This window comes from Canis aureus, chromosome 10, assembly GCF_053574225.1.
Source record: "Canis aureus isolate CA01 chromosome 10, VMU_Caureus_v.1.0, whole genome shotgun sequence".
In the NCBI taxonomy this organism is placed as follows: Eukaryota; Metazoa; Chordata; class Mammalia; order Carnivora; family Canidae; genus Canis; species Canis aureus.
This window is the reverse complement of record NC_135620.1, coordinates 36,135,001-36,156,854: the sequence shown is the minus strand read 5'-3', so window position 1 is coordinate 36,156,854 and position 21,854 is coordinate 36,135,001. Positions and strand designations below refer to the sequence as shown.

General features: G+C 35.3%; 1 protein-coding gene across 12 annotated transcripts in view; it reads left to right on the top strand.

Moving 5' to 3' along the window:
- NFIB (nuclear factor I B) overlaps positions 1-21,854 on the top strand; it is a 444,693-nt gene that overhangs the window by 419,625 nt on the left and 3,214 nt on the right. For 8 of the 12 annotated variants that reach the window (XM_077911987.1, XM_077911986.1, XM_077911995.1 and 5 more), the window contains 2 exons: positions 4,585-4,673; positions 18,380-21,854. The exon at positions 18,380-21,854 is cut by the window's right edge and continues 3,214 nt beyond it. In XM_077911987.1, coding sequence (XP_077768113.1) covers positions 4,585-4,673; positions 18,380-18,509 — 219 coding nt within the window. In that variant the 3' untranslated portion in view covers positions 18,510-21,854. The remainder of the gene's footprint in view (positions 1-4,584; positions 4,674-18,379) is intronic. The other 4 variants (XM_077911994.1, XM_077911992.1, XM_077911993.1 and 1 more) reach the window with 1 other exon arrangement.

The following is a 21,854-nucleotide window of genomic DNA, read 5'->3' as shown; positions in this document are numbered from 1 at the left end:
TGTAGAGGTTGTACTACACAATCTCTGTGTTCCCGTGAAACCTTAAATTTTACGAGTTAAAGTAGTCTCCATCTATAAAAACCTTTCATTTCCTAATACTTATCATCATGATCAGTTATGTTTACTTCACTTGTGGGCTATGCATCTCCATTTAACGTAATTCTACTGTACTTAATTTAAATATCAAGAAGCATGGGTTTCAGAAATTGACAATAGAAGTAATTTTAAGGTACCAGATCTTGAATATCCTTTTTTTATGTGTTATATGTCTTACATCTAACAGTTTCATTATGAACATTTTACTTGTTCAGTAAGGCCTTATGCATTCAGAGGCCATTTTATTTGCTCCATCGTGAGTAATTAATCATAGCAATAAAATAAAATTCTACTGATCTAAGAGTTAGAGGAGAGTTTGGATATAGGAGTGTTAATCTTTTTAAGCACCCCTGCAAAAGGACCTCTACCCCTCAAAAATCTGTTTCCTTGAGGCTATCTGGAGAAATGAAAAAAAACCTAAGAGATTGTAACATACCTTTAAAGCTATTCCCTTGAGGGTCACTGTAAACTTAAAAAAAAGTGAGAAGGTAAATTTGCCTGTGTTGATTATTCTGTTTACAGTTTAATAGTTTATTGGTTCAACTGAGAGCTGTTGTCATCATGAGGGACTGTTAGTAAGTACATCGGCCTGTTTGCTGAGTCTAGCAAAATAGAACATTTTGCTTACCTTTTTTCCTTTGTTCCCAAAGCTAAGTGCTAAACATTTAACAAAAGCTCCTATTAGTAACAATGGAGGGCCCTCATTTGAATAAACAAAACCTTAATTTGGAAATCACAAGCAATATTGATTTTTTATGGCTGTCAGCTGTCTACAGGACTATGTGAGTGTAGTGTAGGAAAGGATAATGACCCAAATCTTAGGTATTTTCCTTTATGTGGATTTTTTTTTTTTACCTTATGTAGATTTTTGAGAGAAACTGTTTGGACCCATCCTCGTAGGCAAGGAACAACCTTCTCATTCCAGAGACTTTATAGAACATATGCAGTGAAAACTTTACCTTCACTTCTTTCTTAGTTGTTTGGACTATTTCAACTTTAACCCTTTACTCATAGCTTTTTGGGAGGAGAATCTTACTTCCTTACTTCACTTTCTGCTTGCTTTTGGAATTCTGGGCATAATTGTTTTAATATAAATTTTACCTTAATTTTCTAGACAGTCTAATTTCATATTGGTAGATGCATATAAATTAATTAAAATTATTCACGTTGAGTGTGCATTTCAATAAGGATATGCATATGCTCAGGTCTCTCAAAGACTATTGTTACAAAAATAAGAATTGCTGTCCATCTCCATACAAAGACACAACTTTAAAGGATTAAATTTCTAAAACGAATCAGTACCTGGTATTTTAAGTCTGTTTACTGTTGGAGTAAGCAAGTAATTTCCTAATTATTGAGGGAAAATGCTTGGAAACACCATTACAGAATGACTAAGCTTAGGTACCACTTAAAATTAAGGTCTCAAAATTTAATTAAAAAAGAATTGATAGCTAATAACACTGACTCACAGGAGAGAAACCGAAGCATCGTCATACTAACCTCAAATAACATTATCACCTATTTTTTCTTTTAAAGATTTTATTTATTTATTCATGAGAGATATAGAGAGGCAGAGACCAGGCAGAGACCAGGCAGAGGGAGGAGAAACAGGCTTCATGCAGGGAGCCCTATGTGGGACTGGATCCTGGGACTCCAGGACTCTGGGATCACGCTCAACCCCTAAGCCACCCAGGTGTCCCTCTCATATTATTTTAAATTTATTTAGAGCATACTGTAAAAAGTTTTTGTCATTGAAAATACTGACATGCTAATACTAAGAACATTTAACATGCCCCCAAAAGAATCTTTACCTGGTATTAACCTTTTATCACCTAGCATCTTTTCAAAATTTGCTGAGTCAGAACTATCTCTGTCAAACAGAGTCTTCGTAAGGGATCTTTTTAGGTATAATGTCATGGAAATCTTCAGTAAAGAAATGATTTCTATTTTAATTATTTGTTTCCCTTACCACATCATCACTTTATCAGAAAGTTTATTAATTCAAAGACGACTTATGGAAAAGGTTAATTAATATACATTAAGAAAAAAAACCCAAAACCTGAAGAGGAAGGCTTTTGCTTAAGTGATTTGGCTTAAGTCATTTATAACATATAAGCATGTAGGAACATGTCTCCTCAGAAATTTTTGGAAATGTTGATAAATGCCACCCCATAATCTAAATAGCTAAGTAAATATAATTTATATTTTTTGTCTTCAGTAACAGAGAAGAAATTAATTCAACACTAATTAAATTATTTCTAACTTACTACATTCAGTGATCATTTTGTATGTATTTCATCATATTTTCTGTTTGGAAGAAAACATGCCTATTTATCTTAAGTATGGATGAAAGTGAATATTCAGCTATAGTCAGGTTTAATCCCCTTGGGACTACTCTTAGGAAAGAAAAGCCCCAAAATATATTGATTTTAAATGTTACATATGTGGCCAACATTTTAACCCATCTGACATCTTTGACATCTTTTAGGATATGATAAACAAATAAATAACAAAACATGAGCAATGCGAACAACAAAAAAACTAAGCAGTTTACAAATGCTTCCTTCTAAGGAGAAACATAGTGTTCTGTAATTGTTTGTGAGACAAGTCAGTTAGTGAGTAATATTTAGATTCACCTGGCTTTGTGAAAGCATCTTTTTCCAAGACTTCTCCAATTTAAGCTGAGAGCCCCACAGAAACTAACCTGAAGTTAGCAGAATTATCATGAGCTGTGCCTGAATAGACACCTCCATTCTTGAGAATTTTTAATTAACTGAAAAGTAGGATTTTTATTGATTAGAGCAGAATCAATAAGTGGTCCCTAAGGTCATCTTTACACAAGGTCAAACTTTTTAAAACTGTTTTTAGATTATTTTCATAGTGCAGCTTTAAAGAAATGTTTTTTAAAATAGACAATTGGTACTTTTGCTGTAAAAAAAAAACAAGTTCAGATTGTCCCATCACATTGCACTACTGATTAGATGATCCATGTGGAGAACTTGAAAAAAATCTTGCCATAAAGTTTGTTATCTGTTCAGTTTTAAAACTAAGCAAGTATACATTTTCTCCATCATGCAAATATGATGGTCCATTTTAAGAATATTTTTTCATTCCAATTTAGTCTTTTTACTGGCTTATGGTTTCTTTATGAATACATTCTGAGAAGGATCTACGTATCTATCAATCTATCTGGCCATCTATCCATCTACCTTAAGGGAATTTTTTCAGTTCTTTAGAAAATTACTTTCAACCAGAATACCAACATAATGAAAACACATGTCTTAGAAATTTTAGATGGTATTTTTAGAGACTCGTAGATCTGTAGAAAGGTCTGCAAAGGGATTATTCTAAAACTCTAGAATCACTATTACTTAGAATGTGTTGAAACTCATTGGTCTAACAGGAAAAGTAAAGGTTCTTAGTAGCCAATTTTTTTTTTTTTTTTAGCCATAGCATTATCAGAAAGGATTACAATAACTTATCATCAGTTTAAAGGCACTTTGGCTGCAATCATCATCTTGTAGAAATCCCCACTGAGAAGCCGCAAACAAGGTCCAGTGGATTGCTGGAAATCATCTTTTCAGTGCGAGATGCAGTTAATTTACAGCATGACTATCTAACGATTAAAAACCATGACCTTCTAGTGGGGGTTCCCCCCCCCCCAGAGTCAGATAAGTTTACTTTCTTAAGCATAAAAATAAGCAATATATCTTTTCAATAAATCTGCTAGCACTGTAGGGCAGCTGTGAGCCAAACAGAACTGGATAGGGTTACTCGAACCCTCTTCCGAAGGGCAGAGCTGATGATTCCGAGATCTGGGAAGAATTTGTTTCAGCTTGTACTCAGTGCATTCTTCGCTCTATTCAGATGTGGTAAAGTATTTTAAATGCCTTTACTCTGAGTTTAAAATAAAAGTAGAAAATTCTTATCAACTCTTTCTAAATAGTGCCTTTTTGGCTAAAACAAAATTAGGAAACATCCAAAATGGAGTGCCTTGATGCTTCTAAACATAAGCTAGGGAGAACGTATAGGTGGGGCCTTTACTCCTCTAAACTGCATGTCTCCTGTGTTTTGCAAACTGCATGCTAAAAGTTATTGATTATTTTACTCAGTGCAGATGATTTGGTATGTTGCATAAAAAAAGCTTTTTTGATTTTCTTCCTAAAATATATCTCTCTATTGAATATTAACGTTTGCTTTTATTTCAGCTCAATTTGTACTCTAATAATGGCTAATTGTGATGTTCTAAGCACTCGTTTCTCTTGTATGCTTTAATTAATAGAGAAGCATATTGCAGTAAAAAAAAAGAGTCTAGGAAGTTTTGCTTTTGCAAAATAAGGTTTTCTTTTGCTTTTTTTTTTCTTTAAGTTGCCTCTTGGGAAAGTAAGGTTAATGCCATGTACAATACTAGTTTGCATGTGTTCATTTAAATACTAAAAACTGTAGTACTGCTCGATCCATATCTGACTGCTAGGTTTCAATTGACAGCTGAGGATTTGTGACTGGACCATGAATCAAAACGGCAGGCATTTATACCCCAGTACCAGTGAGGATACATTGGGAATTACTTGGCAAAGGTAACATTTTAATTATTTCCAACCCTACACTTACACCTAAAAATTACATGAGCTATATAGTGTTTGTTTTTAACTAGCTTTACAGAAAATATATGTTAAAAATTCAGTTGTTTTGGCTATACCATCCCTCTTTCCCTCCCCTCCTCCTTTCTTTCTTATGTAAATGCAACTTCAAATTAATTTGGGACTATAGCATATGCTAATTGATCATTGAAATTTCTGAGTGCTGTCAAATGTTTTCAACAGTTTATAATTCGGGGGAGGGGGCGGGGAAAAGATTTGACACTTAGATCTTAGGAACTGAAAAATGAAATCGTAGTTCTAGGGGAGATTTTTCAGCTATTTGAGGTTTAATAAAGCATTGTTTTTTTGCATTATAGATCACTCTCATTTCAGCATTTTCTTCTACGGCTAACTTTGAATCATTTTACTATTCATTTATTCCCCTGTCAGAGGGGAAAAGCTAGAAGAAAAATTTGAAATTAGTCAATTTAACTGTTATTAGTGGCACTCATTAATTGTGGAGTCAGAAGATTGTTGAAATCAATAGCTAAAGAAGGAAATTGGTTTAAATAAAGTTTTAACCTCTGTTCATTTATATGAATCATTAAAGAACTGAATTTATTTGGTTGGCTGAGAAAATTATTCTAAATCTTCATTTTCAAATTAGTTTTGATATTGTCTCATGTATTGCTTTTGGAAAGTTAGTGCTAAGTCAGCTTTTGTATCATTTTAATAAAGAACAAATTGTGTCAAATTGACAAATTAAATCATTAAAATCCATGGTATAATCATATGTAATAAGAGGTAAAAATTTATAGAAAAGAGTGAGGTAATCCCAAAAGGAGTTCACCAAAAGTAAAGCCAACATAATTTTCCAACCCTGCTCCAACTGTAATGCCTGTGTTAAAAGCACATACTCCGATATCGGTTATAAATGTGCTGCCCATCACCAGTTTACTTGATAGAAACTGTTGAAGAGTAAAGTTTAAAAGAATTAAATTAACAAAATGTCCACTTTTACTCAGGTGAAAACCAAGAAAATTAGTTGGATTCCGTTTTATCAACTTCACGAATTTTTATTAATACGCTTCCTAAAATGAATATGATATGACTTTTCCTCTTTTTGAAGATTGGCATAACATCTACTTTAAAATGTATACCTTTTTACGTATTTTCATTTTTTTCTCAAGAAGTTTATATAATTCCTCCATTTGGAAATGTGTAATATATGCTTATAAAAAGAAAATAAGCACAATGAAAGCACCTTATTTAAATACTCTTACTAAGAATTTGAATTAAATTCAATAAAATAATTAAATATTTTAAAATTTAATTAGTTTGGTAACACCGTGTTTGGATTTAATTTTATTAAACAGCTTCTTTATATTCCATGTTTTCTCTATCAGTTAGCAAAATGGACTGTGTCTGCATACATACCTTACTGTATTTATAAGAATTGCGAATCAGATGAAGTATACTCATATTTTTTAAATGTGGCCTATGGCTGTGTGATCTTCTGTATCTGGATTACTGATTGACATTTATTTATCTAAGTAGGATAGCACCTCTATAAAGAACATAAAGCCAAAAAAAGATATAAATTATTGGTGATTTGAAATATAACTACACCCAGTTGCTAGTGATTTTTTTAATCAAAAATTGATATCCCAGAAAGGGAAAAGGTGAGTGGACAGTGAATCACCACAGAATATATGGAACAGATATGATGACTAAACCCAGTTCTTAGGAGAGCATTGTTCCTGTTACAAAACCCCTCCTTGTTGAAAAATTGGTGTGGTAATCAACTTCAGATTAAAAGAAATCAGAAAGAAATTCAGAACTCTCGAAGATTATAACACTTTTTGATTAATAGGTAATGATATATAGAGTGGCTTTAATACTTCAAAAAGCTTTTAAAAGAGTAGCTTTTGAAAAAAAAAGGTAGCTTTTGGTCTATTCCCTTTTTGTCATGATTCAGAAGGCTAACTGATAATGGCGGCTGTCACATTCATGCATTCAACAGGTATTTATTGAATCTCTGGGGTAGGCTGTCCCAAATGCTGGGTGACTGCTAACGGGTGCTCAGGGTTCTGAAAAATCAAAGCATCCTACAATTTACAATAAATATGCTCAAATAAGATAGCACTTTTGTTTTCTTTTTAATAGGCATAAGTAGAGTCCATATCTGATAATACAGATAGTCATGTCTGTGGCACAACATACATATTCATGACTTACTCATGGTTTATAGTTTGTGCTCTGTGGTTATTTATGAAACTTAATGTTTTCTTTTTCCTAGAAAGGATATTGAAAAAGGAAACCATAAACTTCTGTTGTACTAGTACTTTTAAGGCACACAACAGACATCCAGAGTCATCAGGGCACTGCTACAGCTTTAAAATTATCTGATTAAGTTGAAAGTATCTGAGAAATGTAGAGCCGTTCAACCAGAGAATTAAATAATCTGCCTTTGTCATAATGGAATAAAGAAACTATCAGGCTATTTTTGTGGTGGTTGTTGCTTTTTGTTTTTAACAAAAGGCAGTCCCTGGGGACTTGTAGTAAAAAAGGGCAAAGCAGAGAAGGTGTTTTGGTTTTGCTCTGTGTTTTGGCTTTGCTTTTGCTTTGTTTTATTTTGTTTTGATTGTTTGTTGCCATTCCTTTGTTAGTACAATCACTTGTCCACGGTGGCCTCCTTTTCTGCTTTATACCACCCCTCCTGCAGATGTGTTTCTGTGTCACATGCAGCACCTTTTACAGGCCTGCAAATGGCAATGCTGAGGAGAGCTGGGCAAGTGCAATCAAAGCTGGAAGATTTCCTCCCTCTTCCTCCCTCTCTGCCCCACGCCCACCTCCACGTAGAAACATTCCCTTAGGAACCAAAGCGGACTCCGTTGGAAAGTTTCCACAGACTTACTAGGTTGCAACCCTGAAGGTGTTTTGTTGTTTTGACCTTAGAATTTTGTGAGGAGTGTGTGTGTGTGTGTGTGTGTGTGTGTGTGTGTGTGTGTGTGTTTTGCTTGCACCTTGAAAATGTGAGTTTTTCTGTCTAACCCAAAGGTTACTGCAGTTAACCCAGAGTGAAATCCGTTGGCGAAGGGCTCATTTCTTGAGTCAGGAAGGGCTTAGCTCTGAGGACCCTAATAGGTGATGAGTTGCCTATGCTGTTCATAAGGGTACTGTTGTGTTTGTGCATTGTCCTCTGATGTGGACAAATTACACTGTGGCATATGTGAATTATGTAGGTATAAACATACATAGCAGTTAACTCCCTAACTGGCTTGCTTTCTTGAAACTATAGCCTGAACATGACTTGTACTATCAAGTATGAAAGAGCAATATAATTGAATGAAAAAGAAAGCCAAGGAACAATCCAAGAATAATATAAACATAAGTTATTTTAAAACATTGGAGGGAGCGCTTGATGCAAAAGAGAAACTGGATTTATTGTTTCATTCCCTCTTCTCTGCCTTCACCCCTTTCAAGAGAAGCAAAGCCACAAGTGAGTGGCTGTATGTGTCTGATGGCTTATATAAACATAGAAGAAGCCTTCAGATGGCTAAAATAAACACGCGCGTGTTACTGAAGGATGTGTTTACACAAACCATTTGCTCAGCCTCTAAAATAATGAATAAATGAAGATTTCACTGAAATAATTGGAAGGATTTTTGTGTCTCTGCTGATGCCATAATCGAGTGGCACCAGAGACTTTTATCAGGTACTTTGCAAAAATGTTACGTGTGTTAGCAGTTCCTTTCTCTGAGTTGAATACTTCATTCTGTAGTTACTTTACACGTGTTTTTGTAAGAAATTGTCGTTTATTACTGCAATTCTAGAGAGTTGCTTGATTTCCCAGGAGAAATTTAGCAGCCAGTAAAGATTATTTGGATCTGGTTGGTAGGAGGGGGAGGGCAAAAAGAATGGAATAGGAGCATTCATTTCATACATCGAACTCAATTTGCATAACACTGTCCTCAACCATTTACCATCTTCATTGCTTTGTCCATAAAGTGTTCTTTGTAAGATACATATCCTCAATGATACAAGAATGAAGATTTAAAAATAATCTTCAGTATCAGGTTCCAAACTATATGTTTGTATGTAAGTATATGTGTGTGCATATATGATGTATGTGTACATGCATGCAGATGTGTATGTGTTGTGTGCATGTGTGTGTGTATACACACATACCTAGACATGGAGCACACATGGTAAGGACTGTGTATTTCCGGTCTGGTGGTAGTATTAAGAGTTAACTCTTATTTCAACATTATACTTAAGACCATCCCTACAAATTCACTAGGTTAGCATTTCCTGCTTTCAGTTTGTTATCTTGACACATAACTACAGCACAACAGCTGGGTTGTTCCTGGAGTTCCTGGGGGGAGCTTTATTCTCAGAGTGCTAAATTTCCTTTTCAGCTGTCAGCTCTAAAGTGTGTTCAAAATGTTCAACTTTTTACACACCATTCTGGGCCCCTAGCACCACTCTGGGACTATGATAGAAATGCTGATAAGGTAGACGAATAGAAGAATCTGGTTTGAAGAGAAGAATTTCAGAAGCCAAAAATGCACATGTCCATTGTTTGGTAATGGGGTTACTGACTAGTGTTGTTTTTTGTATTTGACTATACCTTCTAAAGGAGTTCCTCCATTCTCATCAAATATTATTTGCACCTGTTATGAAATTTAAAAAAAGTTACCATTCTTGAAAACAGCCTTGATATGGTGTTCGCTCACACACAATGTCAGTGATCTGGCTGTTGAAAAATACTTTGGGATTCGCTGTAGTTTTGTCTAACTTTCTCCATTTATAAAGAAAGATTTGCACAACACAACATTTCCTTTTTATCTAGGAAACTCTTCAGAACACTTCCTAAGAAATTAATTGTATTCCAGCCAGACTTGCATGCTGCCATCCCACAGGAAATGGGTCAGCAATCCATTAAGATGCCATTAGATAATCTAATTTGGAACTTAATCTCTAAATTAACCATGCTCCATACTTGAAGCATACTTGAGAGAAAGAAAAAAGTTTACGTTTGAATCGATAGGGGAGCCGAAGCGTGAAGAAGGCTGTTTGTTTTTTCTGTAGCTGTGGTCACGTCTCAAGCCGTCTGGTAACCAGGAGAAACCAGACATGATGTAATTCCAGATTGAACTTGAACTTCAGGGACTTAGGATAGGGGAACAATGGACCATAGGAATCAATAATGTCCATTTTCCACATGATTATGTTTGGAGCTTTAAGTTAACCTTTATGGGAGAAGCAGCAGGATCTGCAGTGTGACCAAAATGAGATGATCCAGAGACAAGATGTTAGAGGAAAGAAAACAACTTTTTCCGTGATATTTTCTGAGCAGCACTGCAGATTCCAGCAGGATGAGAAAAGTTCCCGCTCTGCAGTAAACCGGTGGCCTGTTCAGAGCACTCTTTGTTCGCTTAGGTAGGACAAACTTAATCTTATGTTTCCTGTCAGATGATTTTTGGCTGTACTACAGGAGAGGGAGGAGCATGATTCATAAAACTCCCAAATGTAAACCTTGCTGGTTAACCCTTTGCCATGAAAGAGGCACATTAAACACCTACTTTATTGGAAGACGTTTTACGTAAAGTGCCGTATTTACATATGCGTTACTTCCGAGGGGAGTCAGCAGCCAGCAGCAGCCAACGCCCCTTCTATTAACTGACCTTTTGCATTTTCCTGTTTGCAGTGCTGTTAGTAGGTATGTCGTGGATTTGTGGCCGTATTTACACAGATAACAAAGCAGATGAGTGAGTAAATGTACTAATAAACCTAAGAAAAATGAAAAGGCAAAAAGCCCGTTTGAGTTCAAGAAATTGAAGAACACAAATTTGAATAACCGCCAGCTGTCGAAAGTTAAAATTATTCTCTCCTTTGTTAATTTTCGTTTTACACGAAGGAAGGTTTTTTTGTTTTTGTCTTTGTTTTTGTTTTTTTGCACATCTGATTCTTTCTGCACATGTATTAGCCGGCACGATATAAAAATGTATTCAGTTCCCTAATCATTTGTGATTTTATGGTTTGGAATTCTGCTACAAGTTCTCTTATTTAGAGGTGAAATTGTGAAATGAACACCGATTTTTGCTTTTAAATGAAAATCACTTAGGAAAGAATCGCTTTCTGCTTTTGTATAAAACTTACATTTCTTTTTAATTTAGTATGCCTTGGGTGATTTTCTCTAGTGAAAGGCAGTATTTGGGAGCACTATTTTTGTAGAGAATTTGGTCTGCTGTTGAAGACTCACATATGCTAATAAGGGGAGCAGTAGCACTTGTAACAATAGCATTGAAAGGAACCCAGGGATAGAGAGGAATACAGACTAGAGAAAGGATGGAAATCCACACGTAGGGTTCTCTGCTGTGGTACAGTCTGTGGGAGGAGATCAAATAGCTACCGTGAGCCTGATGATGCTATATTTTTTAACTGGCTGAAACCTCCCACGGGCACATAAGTCGTTACATATGTATGCATGTGTGTACTGTAATTTATTTACAATAAGCCATCTTTATAGTAATTCTGTATCTCTCATTTTCAGTTCTAAAACATGAAAAGTATCAAACATAATTTGAAAAAAAATCTACATAAGTTTGCCTATTTAAGGTAATTGTATTCTTCTGATGTCTAAAGTAAACATTTTAAGGAAATCCGTTTTTATTACTTTTAAGTATATAGGTTGCCTTGTTGAAGCGTCTTCTAGGATTTTGTAAGAGCTTTTTACTTAAAGAGTACAGTAATTACAATGAGCACATTTCATATTTAGCTGCAGTGGTCCATACACATAAGGGCTCTTCTTGCTCTGTGCTCTTCATTAAATAAAATATTTCACTGGCAGAAGTCATTATTTTACTTAGAAAATGCTAATACTCACACATGGTAAAGTTAACATTCAATCCAGCATGCTCCAATAACAAAACCCATCTGAAACAATTGAATACAAATTAATGAGCTTTGATGGCCTACCGTTTTGATATGTTATTTCCAAAATCGTTGGTCCCCGAGGAGTAGCAATAAAGGAGGCTATTTACCTACTTAGTTAAGAAACAAATACGTTTCTTTTTCATTACTATGAAGTGCTATTGCTTGCAGTTAGAATAATTCCATGAGCCACCTGCAGTTTATGATATTTGGTGTTTTCCAGAGAGCCCACAAGAGTACTTTACAGATCAGGTAAGAGCTGGCCAGGGAGCTTTCCGATACAGATTATTACAAATAGTAATAATCATTAGAAATCATCTTGTATGCAAATAGGATCATTCAGATAGCAATAATGATCCTTAAAAATGGAGGAAATAAGTAGAAGAAACCCAAGACCTGTGTAAAGCACTTTGTATATTTCACTTCTAGTTTAGCCTCATCTGAAGTGGAACTCAATAAGCCAATTATTGACATACAGCCACATCTGTACATACATAAACAAAGGCAAATACTGTAGTCAGCTAAAAAGAATCTGGAATTGGATAAATAAAATACAGTTATTTATGTTGAAATTTGGATTCAAGAGTTCTGCTTCTCGGGGAATTTCAGTGGACCTTAATTCATAGAATATCTTATATCATTTAAGGATAATATAAATTCATGTCCAGTGAGAAGTGTGAAGTGTGTTTCACAAAAGAGGGAGATGAGGTAAAGTGTAAGTGGGAAAGAATATAGATGCTAGAACCACGCTGCTAAAGTTCAAATCCTGGCTTCTGTAACTTAATAACACCGTGACTTGGGCAAGGCACTTCGCTGCCTAGCTACATTTCCCTCATCTGTAAAATCAGAATAAAACTGGTACTTTTCTCATAGATTTACTGCAAGGATTGAACATTCATAAAACAGTACTGGGCAAATAATGCACATCATGTAAGTACTAGCAACAGTATATTTATTAAGTACCATTTTTTGTTCTAATAAATTAATGAATTATTAAGTATTCTTAATTAATTCATTAATTCTTTAATGAATTCTTAAAAAAATTCTTTTTTTTTTTTTTCAAAGTAAGCTCTACACCTCATGTAGGGATTGAAATCATGACTCCAAGATTGAGAGTTCCATACTATACCCACCGAACCAGCCAGGTGCCCTCAACATGTAATAATTCTTAAACATATAGGAACTTAAATACCACCCATACGTTCCTTCAACTGAGCCAGCATGTTTTCCTAGGACACCATCTATAGCATTTGTATTATGTCGGAGTAAGCAGCCAGTCCAAATGCATACATACACAGTCCAAGACAGCATGGCTTTTCTAACTTAATTAATACTTAATTAACCTGCCCTTGATTGGTTTTTCCAGGTAGATTTTAGCTATTAACAGGGGAAATTGTTTATTGTGCATTTTGGGAGAGATACTAATACCTGTGTGTTAATTATTGTACTCCTAATAAAATTAGGAGTATTTAGCTAAGGAAGTACAAAAAAACTTGTCTTCTTGGGGATATTTAAAACAGGTGCAAAGGAATGAAAGGTAAATCCTTTTTAAAGTAAGGTCTTGGTTTTACTTATTTTCCATGCTTTCTGGGCCATGGCTTATTTTTACTGCTATCTATAAGTAATGTAGCTACTAGTAGAGTTGAGGTATTCCTGACTATATAAAATTCTTCTTGCTCCATTCTGATAATATTTTTATTAAGCTTCTTGAAAGAGTACTTACTATCTTTGAGGTAAATATGGCAGTCTTATGATTAAATTAGTATGTGAAATCTGGATGGGTAATACTATTTTTCCACTAAAAAGTATTAGTGTGCTGGGATACTTTCACATTTTATAAAATGCTTGATAAATGGGTGACCCAACCCATTATCAGATAAACACAGACTAGTAATAAATGAATTTTGCCTATCTTCAAATAGCTCTTATTTCGAGATATAGTTGAAGTGAAGCTTTTGACTTTGGTTCCTTACTCAACTTATCACTCCATATATGTTTATTTGGCACTCTGTGGTTCTTGGGTGGTTACTGAGGTAAAAGCCAAGGGCTCAGTCCTTCTGGCCTAGAAGACACAGTCTTGCATAATTTTAGAAAGTACAACCATCAAATGTTGACCTGCCCAGAGCAATTTTCTCTCTTTCTTTCATTGAGTGGTATAGAGTCAATTTAGTACTTGTGGATGCAAAGGCTGACTACTTTATCCAATTTATCCAAGGATATGAGATATATAAGTAGTGTATCATTTTTACAAGGCACAATTGGGTATCTTTTTACCCTGTAATCCTCACCATAAGGTCACTCTAAACATATATAGGAACTTAAACTAGATTTGTTTAAGTTCTTAAACAACTTCAACTAGATTTGTTTTCAGAGGATGTATATTGGATTTCAGAGTTGCTTGATCACTCAGATCAACCACATATTCTGTGCACAAGTCTTCTGCACCTTTAGCTAGGTTATGATCCAGCTGTGTGGGGCATGGGAAATTCACTGTCTCCTGAAGCAGATACTGCCTTCAGAAACTCGATTCACAACTTTTTTCTAATGTAGGGTTGATGTCTGACCTCCCAGGGCAGCAGTATAACAGAGTTAAGTGGCCATGGGAATCAGAACTGATTCGTATCTGAGGTCTAGGTGGGTGACTTGGGGCAAGTTTAAACCTTAGTTTTCTCATTTGTGAAATGGGGATGATGGCCATTTCAAGAGTTCATTGAGAAAATCAAGTGAGATAGCATATGAAAAACACCCAGAATGGTTATTTTGCTCATAGTAGGGTCTCTGCATGATTGTCTTCTGGAAGGTTCTCGCTTTATGCTAATTCTTTCCACCTGAACTATACAGAACAAGTGTGAATTTCTTTCCAACTCAACTGTTGTGTCTTTCCTGTCTCCCTTCAGCTGTTCCTCAAATGACATGATTTGGTGAGTTTCTTCATCAAAGAAATGTCATAGAGTTTGTTTCTCTTGAAGAGTGATGGGTAGAAGCAACACAGTGCTTCAGAAGTAGTCTGATCAGGATAAAATGGGCCGTCACCTCCCATTAATGCATCTTAAGGTCAAAATAATTTGTTTCTTTGTTTCTTCCCTTTTTGGGGCAGTCATATCATGCATTTGGTGAGAATACTGTGAAAATATTATCCATGATATCAGACTACTTTTTAGAATTTTGAGTTAACTCGTATCTGTTCTGTGTATAAGGAAATATCTCATTATATACATGGAGACGTCTTTAGGGTGAATTCTGCTTGTGTTAAGGTACAGTCAAAATCTCTTTTTTCCTTTTTTTGTGCCTGGTTTTTTAAAGTACTTTATATTCTTTTCCTTTTTTGATGGTATGACCTATATATATTTTCTAAAGATGTGCTTTCAAATTTTAGTCATGCTTATCTTCTGTTTGCCTAAAGAAAAGGTGATTTGGCAACGGAAAATGGAATGAAAACAAAATCTGTGCATGCTTGAAGATCTATTGCTGAAGTAGCTTAACTTAACCTTGAATATTTTAAGATCTTTCAATTATGTTCACACATCTCTTAATACATAGAGGCACAGATTATTGGATTGGACATGAAATAATTCTCATTCCATTATGAATTAAGACTATTAAACACTTTACATATAACTAGTCCGTATGTGGAGATAAATATGAATATGTGTGTTTATTTTACCCATACTGGTGATCAGCAGCATTAACTTATATAGAGGGAGTTAGATATGTAAAAAGCACTGTTACCTGAAAATTGAGGTATGCAATTTGAGGCATTCTCTTTTTGAGATGAAATGATCTAGGCTATTTTGTTTGATTAAACTTTTTTTTTACGTTGTTACCATAATCTTTGAATTTGTTTTACCAGATTTTTTTCAATGAGACTACCAAAAGGCTCTAAGAAATGTCTGTGCCTTATAGTTTTGAACCTAACATATAAATTGGCAATAAGAGACTTGTAAAATTCATATATGAGGTCTGCATAGTGTTAATGTTTGAGATTTATTTCCCCCCAAAGGTTCATAAACAGTATTGACAAATATATCGCACACACTGCCATTTTGACATGGTCATGATGTAGGATGGGAGGTTTGAAAAGTTTAAGTAAATATCTAAATTGAATTTGCTAGATATTCTGCAGCAAAAGTCCTACATCAATTTGTTTTTATTGAGCATTTTCCAAAGAGTAAGACATGTCTCTTTTTAGAACTGCATAAGAAAGCTATTGCAAAATAAACTCCAAATTCTTGTCTTTTCTGCCATCAGTTAGACATACTTCTCCATTTAAGGACTCACATCTATTTTCAATCATTAAGCTATACTTTATTTTCCTAAAGTATGCAATCTCTAAATGACTTTCTAGAGCTCATTTAATTTGGAACTTGCTTTTGCAAAGTGATTTACTTGCTGTTGACATTGTCTTTTACTGTCAAGGGTCATCAATTTGAGCTAGTCTTTGTTTTTCATACATGCTTCCCATTTCAGGTTAAGAATAATGGCTGTCTGTTTTTGTAATTCACTTTATTTGCTAAGAAATAATTAGCATTAGCTATAGCCAGACTCTACAATTGATAGGACAGTCATTTTCTCTATGGAGCTTACCTTTCAGCCGATAAGATAATCACAGCTGCAGGTGACTATGATATGAAGTAATAAATACTCTAATAGTACTGCGTAACAAAGTGCAGTGAAAGTATGGTTGAGGGGAAAATAGCTTTCATGATGTCTCATGTAACATTCTCTCCCAATCAATCATGCAAAGCACAGAAATGGAAGATGTGTGTGGGAAGAGAGAAATATGTGAAAATAATTAAGTCTCTTGGAAAAGGTTTCAGTAACAACTATTCTAATTCTTGAGAATTATGACTTTTAAACAGATAACAAGGACATATCTTTTTAGTTTGAATAATTCTTTGTTCGAACTCTTAATTATTCCTCAGTAGTTAATTTTTATTAATACCAAATGTCTCTTAATTTTAAGCTCAGAGATGCCTATTTTCTTTTTATAGGGGGCCAAATCGTAATGTATTTGTGCAAATGCGTGATGATTACAAACTCTACTTTTTAAAAATGTAGGATTGGGTGGGACTTGGAACACATAAGTGATTTGTTGTTTGCTTATCCAGAAATTTATTGAACATCCACTCTGTGCTGGTACTATATTAAATGGAGAACAAAAGGAGATGGACTTGGCTATCATGGAGCTCATAGTCTAATCCTAAAACCTCTTGAGCATAGAAAATCATTGTGAAATTTTTCAGTTGAAGTATCAACTCAGAAATATGCCCTTAGACATCTACTAAAAAGACACGTTTTGTGTAGAGGTATCACCAGAGTAAAAAAAGATACACACACACACATCAGGTTCTTTTTTTTTAATCCAAGCTTTTTTTTTTTAATTTTTTAATTTTTTTTTTTTTATTTATTTACTTATGATAGTCACAGAGAGAGAGAGAGAGGCAGAGACACAGGCAGAGGGAGAAGCAGGCTCCATGCATCGGGAGCCTGATATGGGATTCGACCCCGGGTCTCCAGGATCGCGCCCTGGGCCAAAGGCAGGCGCCAAACCGCTGCGCCACCCAGGGATCCCCAAGCTTTTTTTTTTTAAACAAAATGGTTCCTTCAAGTTAATATCCCATAAAGGTTTTTGTATCTTTGATATTCATGTATGAAAAAATGAGGGTGTCTAGGTTGATATCTACAATAACAGTATCCATCTCACCTTTCAAAAGTAAAGGATACTGCCTTAAATTTAAAACATTGAAATGATGTCTCCAAGTCAGCCCATGCTAAACAGGGTATAGAATTGTCAGTTGGATGTGTTTTTGGCTTGTGATGATTTGCACAGCTGTTAATTAGCTGACTTTCATTCTGAGTTGAGTATTGATACAAACATGGTCTGATTAGAGATATCCCCCAAAATGTATGGTGTGTGAGGTTGTTTTGTGATCTATAGATCTCAGGTCATTTCCTTCCATATGATTACTTGTTTAATGAGCAATTATGCCAATAGCAACTAGAGAACTGTTCTTCAAGTTTCTTTAAACAGCCCAAACCCAACACAGGTGAAATGAGGGTTGGACGGGGCAGGAACCTCGTCTGCTTGCTCCCTGCAGCTCCCCTCCCACCTACCCCTCCCAGATCTTCAGACTGAGAGCAGCTTGGATGTGGTAACCTTCCATACTGATGGCGGTGATAGGGAGTGCCCAGGCATCTGGTGCCAGCATTTCAAATTACATATTATGTACTGACTTTCTTAAAATATGTGTATTTTCTTATTGTAAGGAAAAAGGAATATCTTTCATGACAGCTTTCAGGTGTATCCAATCAATAAGCAGGTAAAAAATTGAAACCCATCTTATCACTGAATTGCTTGTGAATTGAAAAGTAAAGCAAGATCAGAATATGACCGGCAAACCGTGTTGGTACCATTGTGGATTTGCTGCTTTCCTTTTTTTCTTTCTTTCTTTTTTTTTTCATCAAAGTAGATCAGATATTTTAGGAATACACTCCATCAGAGTTCAACAGTTGTGTGTAAGCCTGACTTGAGCTTTTCCTGCCTCACCATTAGTCTTACTTTCCATGAGAGAAATAGACCATGCAGTGTACCTACCTATAATAATCAGTTTAGCACACTGATCTCATATTAAACTGTAAAGTGGAAAGAAGTTATAGCAGTAATTTAATGCCTATGGAATTTATACTTCTAATATCGTTGTAGATTTTAACATTGTGTTTCTTCTTTTTCTCTTCCCTCCCTCCTGCTCCTCTCCTGTCAACAGTCCTGGTACCTGGGCTAGCTTGGTTCCTTTCCAAGTATCAAATAGGACACCCATCCTACCGGCAAATGTCCAAAATTACGGTTTGAACATAATTGGAGAACCTTTCCTTCAAGCAGAAACAAGCAACTGAGGGAAAATGAAATACAACAGTAGTTTAAGAAATCAAAAAAAAAAAAAAAAAAAAAAAAAAGGAAAAGAGGAAGACCGGACAAAACAAAACAAAAGGGAGAAAGGAAAGCAACTGAAGAAAGAAGATATAGACCAGCAATTGCAGCACTTACAATCACTAATTCCCTTAAGGTTGAAACTGTAATGACATAAAAAGGGTCGATGATATTTCGCTGATGGTAGACGCAGCCCCTGCAACGTAGCCTTTGTTACATGAAGTCCGCTGGGAAATAGATGTTCTGTCTCTATGACAATATATTTTAACTGACTTTCTAGATGCCTTAATATTTGCATGATAAGCTAGTTTTATTGGTTTAGTATTCTTGTTGTTTACGCATGGAATCACTATTCCTGGTTATCTCACCAACGAAGGCTAGGAGGCGGCATCAGAGGTGCTGGGTGACAGAGCCATGAGCCAGCCATTTTATAAGCACTCTGATTTCTAAAAGTTAAAAAATATATATATAAAATCTCTGTAGCCTTTAGTTATCAGTACAGATTTATTAAATTTTGGCCCTTAACCCAGCCTTTTCCAGTGTGTAACCCAGTTTGAAACCTTAAAAAAAAAAAAAAAAAAAAAAAAAGAGAAGAAAAAAAAGAAAAAAAGAAAAAAGAAAAAAAAAACAGTTTGAACACAAAGGCTCTATGGAAGAAATGCCTCTATGTAGGTGAAGTGTTATCTCTGCATGCAACAGTAAAAATTAATATAATATTTTCCCCACAAAAGAAACACTTAACAGAGGCAAGTGCAATTTATAAATTTATATCTAAAGGGGAATCATGATTATAAGTCCTTCAGCCCTTGGACTCTAAATTGAGGGGATTAAAAAGAATTTAAAATAATTTTGAACGAATTTATTTTCCCCTCAGTTTTTGAGGGCATTGAAAAGGCATTAAATCAAGACAAATCATGTGCTTGAGAAAAAAAAAATTAATGAAAACACAGCACTTATGTTGGTTTAGCTGCAGCCTCCTTGGAGGTAGAATTTATTTATTTAAAATTACTGGTTGCATCAAGAACCCATAGGGTGTACGTACAAAAGGTTCTATAAAATCTGCATCATAGAGACAAAGAGGCAGGCAAATCCATGTCACAAGGGTAAAGCTTACAGTTTACAAACTGGGAACGCCAGGGTGTAGGATATAAAAACGCACTCTTGAGAAAACAAATGTAATGAGGGTGCTGAAAACTTGCATGGTGCTTTCAGACATTAGCCTTGTTCAACAAATTTCTTGTATTGACAGATCTGTAGTGTGCATGGGCAGACACATTTTGCCTCTATGTCTCTTAAAATTTTAATTAAAAATACTCTTTCCAGTAATCCTAATTTGCACGAAGATATAATGTCCACATTACGTGCCTTGCCTTGAAATCTAAAAACAAAAAAAAAAAAAACAAAAAAAACACAAAAAAGTGACATCACTACACTTGTTTTGCTGCATTTATTATCATTTTAAATCTTTACCATTTTTATGACAAAATATTTTGTACTCCAGACGAAGAAAAATGTGTGACATCATGGATTTTTTAGACAGTTATACCTTTATCTCACATTTATAAAGCATATCATGGCTGTGTATAGTTGCCGCTTAAAAATTGTAATCGACCAGCAATATTTTCAGTATTTTGGTGTTTTTTCTATTAACCTTTCATGTTTTTCATCTTCCAATTAATATTTGGGGGGGAGGGGTTTCAAATTTATACGAATTATGCAATACCAAGTTTTGCCTATGTAGGTAGTGCTTTTAGCTGTATTGGTTATTATAGGTAAGTACACAGATTTAAAAAAAATAATGTATGCTTTTTTTTGTTTGTTTGTTTTAATTGACCAAAGTGGGTACTGCTATTTTTGCAGTGTGATGAGGTCCTTTGTGTACTGAGAGATGGACAGGGGATTTTTTTTAATATACATATATATATATTCTGGGGTGGGTGGGAGGATTTTTAACACTTTACAGTGTAGCTGTGAAGCAGTGCACCCTGAGACGGGCCTGGGCTGCAAAGCGACTGTTCTGTCTACTGTGACAAACTGCAACTTCCACAGGTTCCCCCCTCTCTAACTTCCCACCTGGGGTGCAAGCTGAACTCATTTCTGGTTTTCATAACAACAAAAATAGTAAGAAAGTGAACACAACAAATTCTCCTGGAGGCAGACTTGGCTTAAAACAAACTGTCTTATCTTTTTTTTTTAATTTTTAAAATTTTTTTTTTTTGTGGTGGTGGTGGTAGTTTTTTCTCAAAAGTTCCAGATCCACAGTGGAGAGTGAGCCTGTCTCATATTTGGCAAAAATATTGGTGGAACCATCCACCAAGTGGATGGTTCACACTTCGGGGGTTTAACACATTGAGCATATTTTTTCCTCCAAAATACATCATCCTGACTGGAGGGAGTGCTTCTGTATTCTTTCTCCACCATTTCTCTTCCCCCATTTATTCATTTCATTAATGGTAGCATATGATCTACCTGTGACTCACTACTTCAAATGGATTGCAGCGCACTTGGATTTTTTTTTTAATACATCCAGAGGATTGAACAGAGGGTTGCTGTATTAAATGTATTTGGACTTCTGGATTAAAATCAAAGTTCAATTTTTAAGGAACAAAAAAATAATAAATCTTGTTACGTTTTTATTTTACCTGCCCTTTTAAGCTGAGAACCAGAGCAGAAGGGAAATGTAGAATTTTCAGAAATTAATGTTCCTGTGGATGAATTAAGCCCCATTAGATGCTGATGGGATTTTTTAAGGGATGGTGCCTCAAATATATATTTGATTTAGTTTCCCCTGAGGGCTAGTGGGTGAGTGGAGGCTGGGTTTATTTTGCTCTTACACCCCTCCCCCCCACACCCACCCCCGATCCCATTGAGGGAATTCATTACTAGAAGGAAAATCTTTCAGAATTAGTGACACACGGAGGGCAGTCTCAAGGAGCCCCCTGACCCGCTTCCCCCAGGCCATGGCCTAATAAAATAAACTGTCCATTGTTCTCACAACGTATGATTTCATAACGAATACTTTAGAACAATGCATGTAGGTCTAGAATTGTATTTGATTAGCCCGTTCAGTCCGTTAGCACAGCAGGATCCTAGCCACGCAAGTTGATGAGTTAAGTCCACTCATTTCTGTGATACTTGCCCTAGTCCGAAACAGCTCATCTCAGCCAAGCTCTTCACGCATCTTTGACCTTGAGTAGGTGAACAAATCAACCTCACAGGACACGCAGTATTTTTTTAAGAGCAGACTCGCTCTCTTTTCTTTTTCTTTCTTTCTTTTTTCTTTCTTTCTTTCTTTCTTTCTTTCTTTCTTT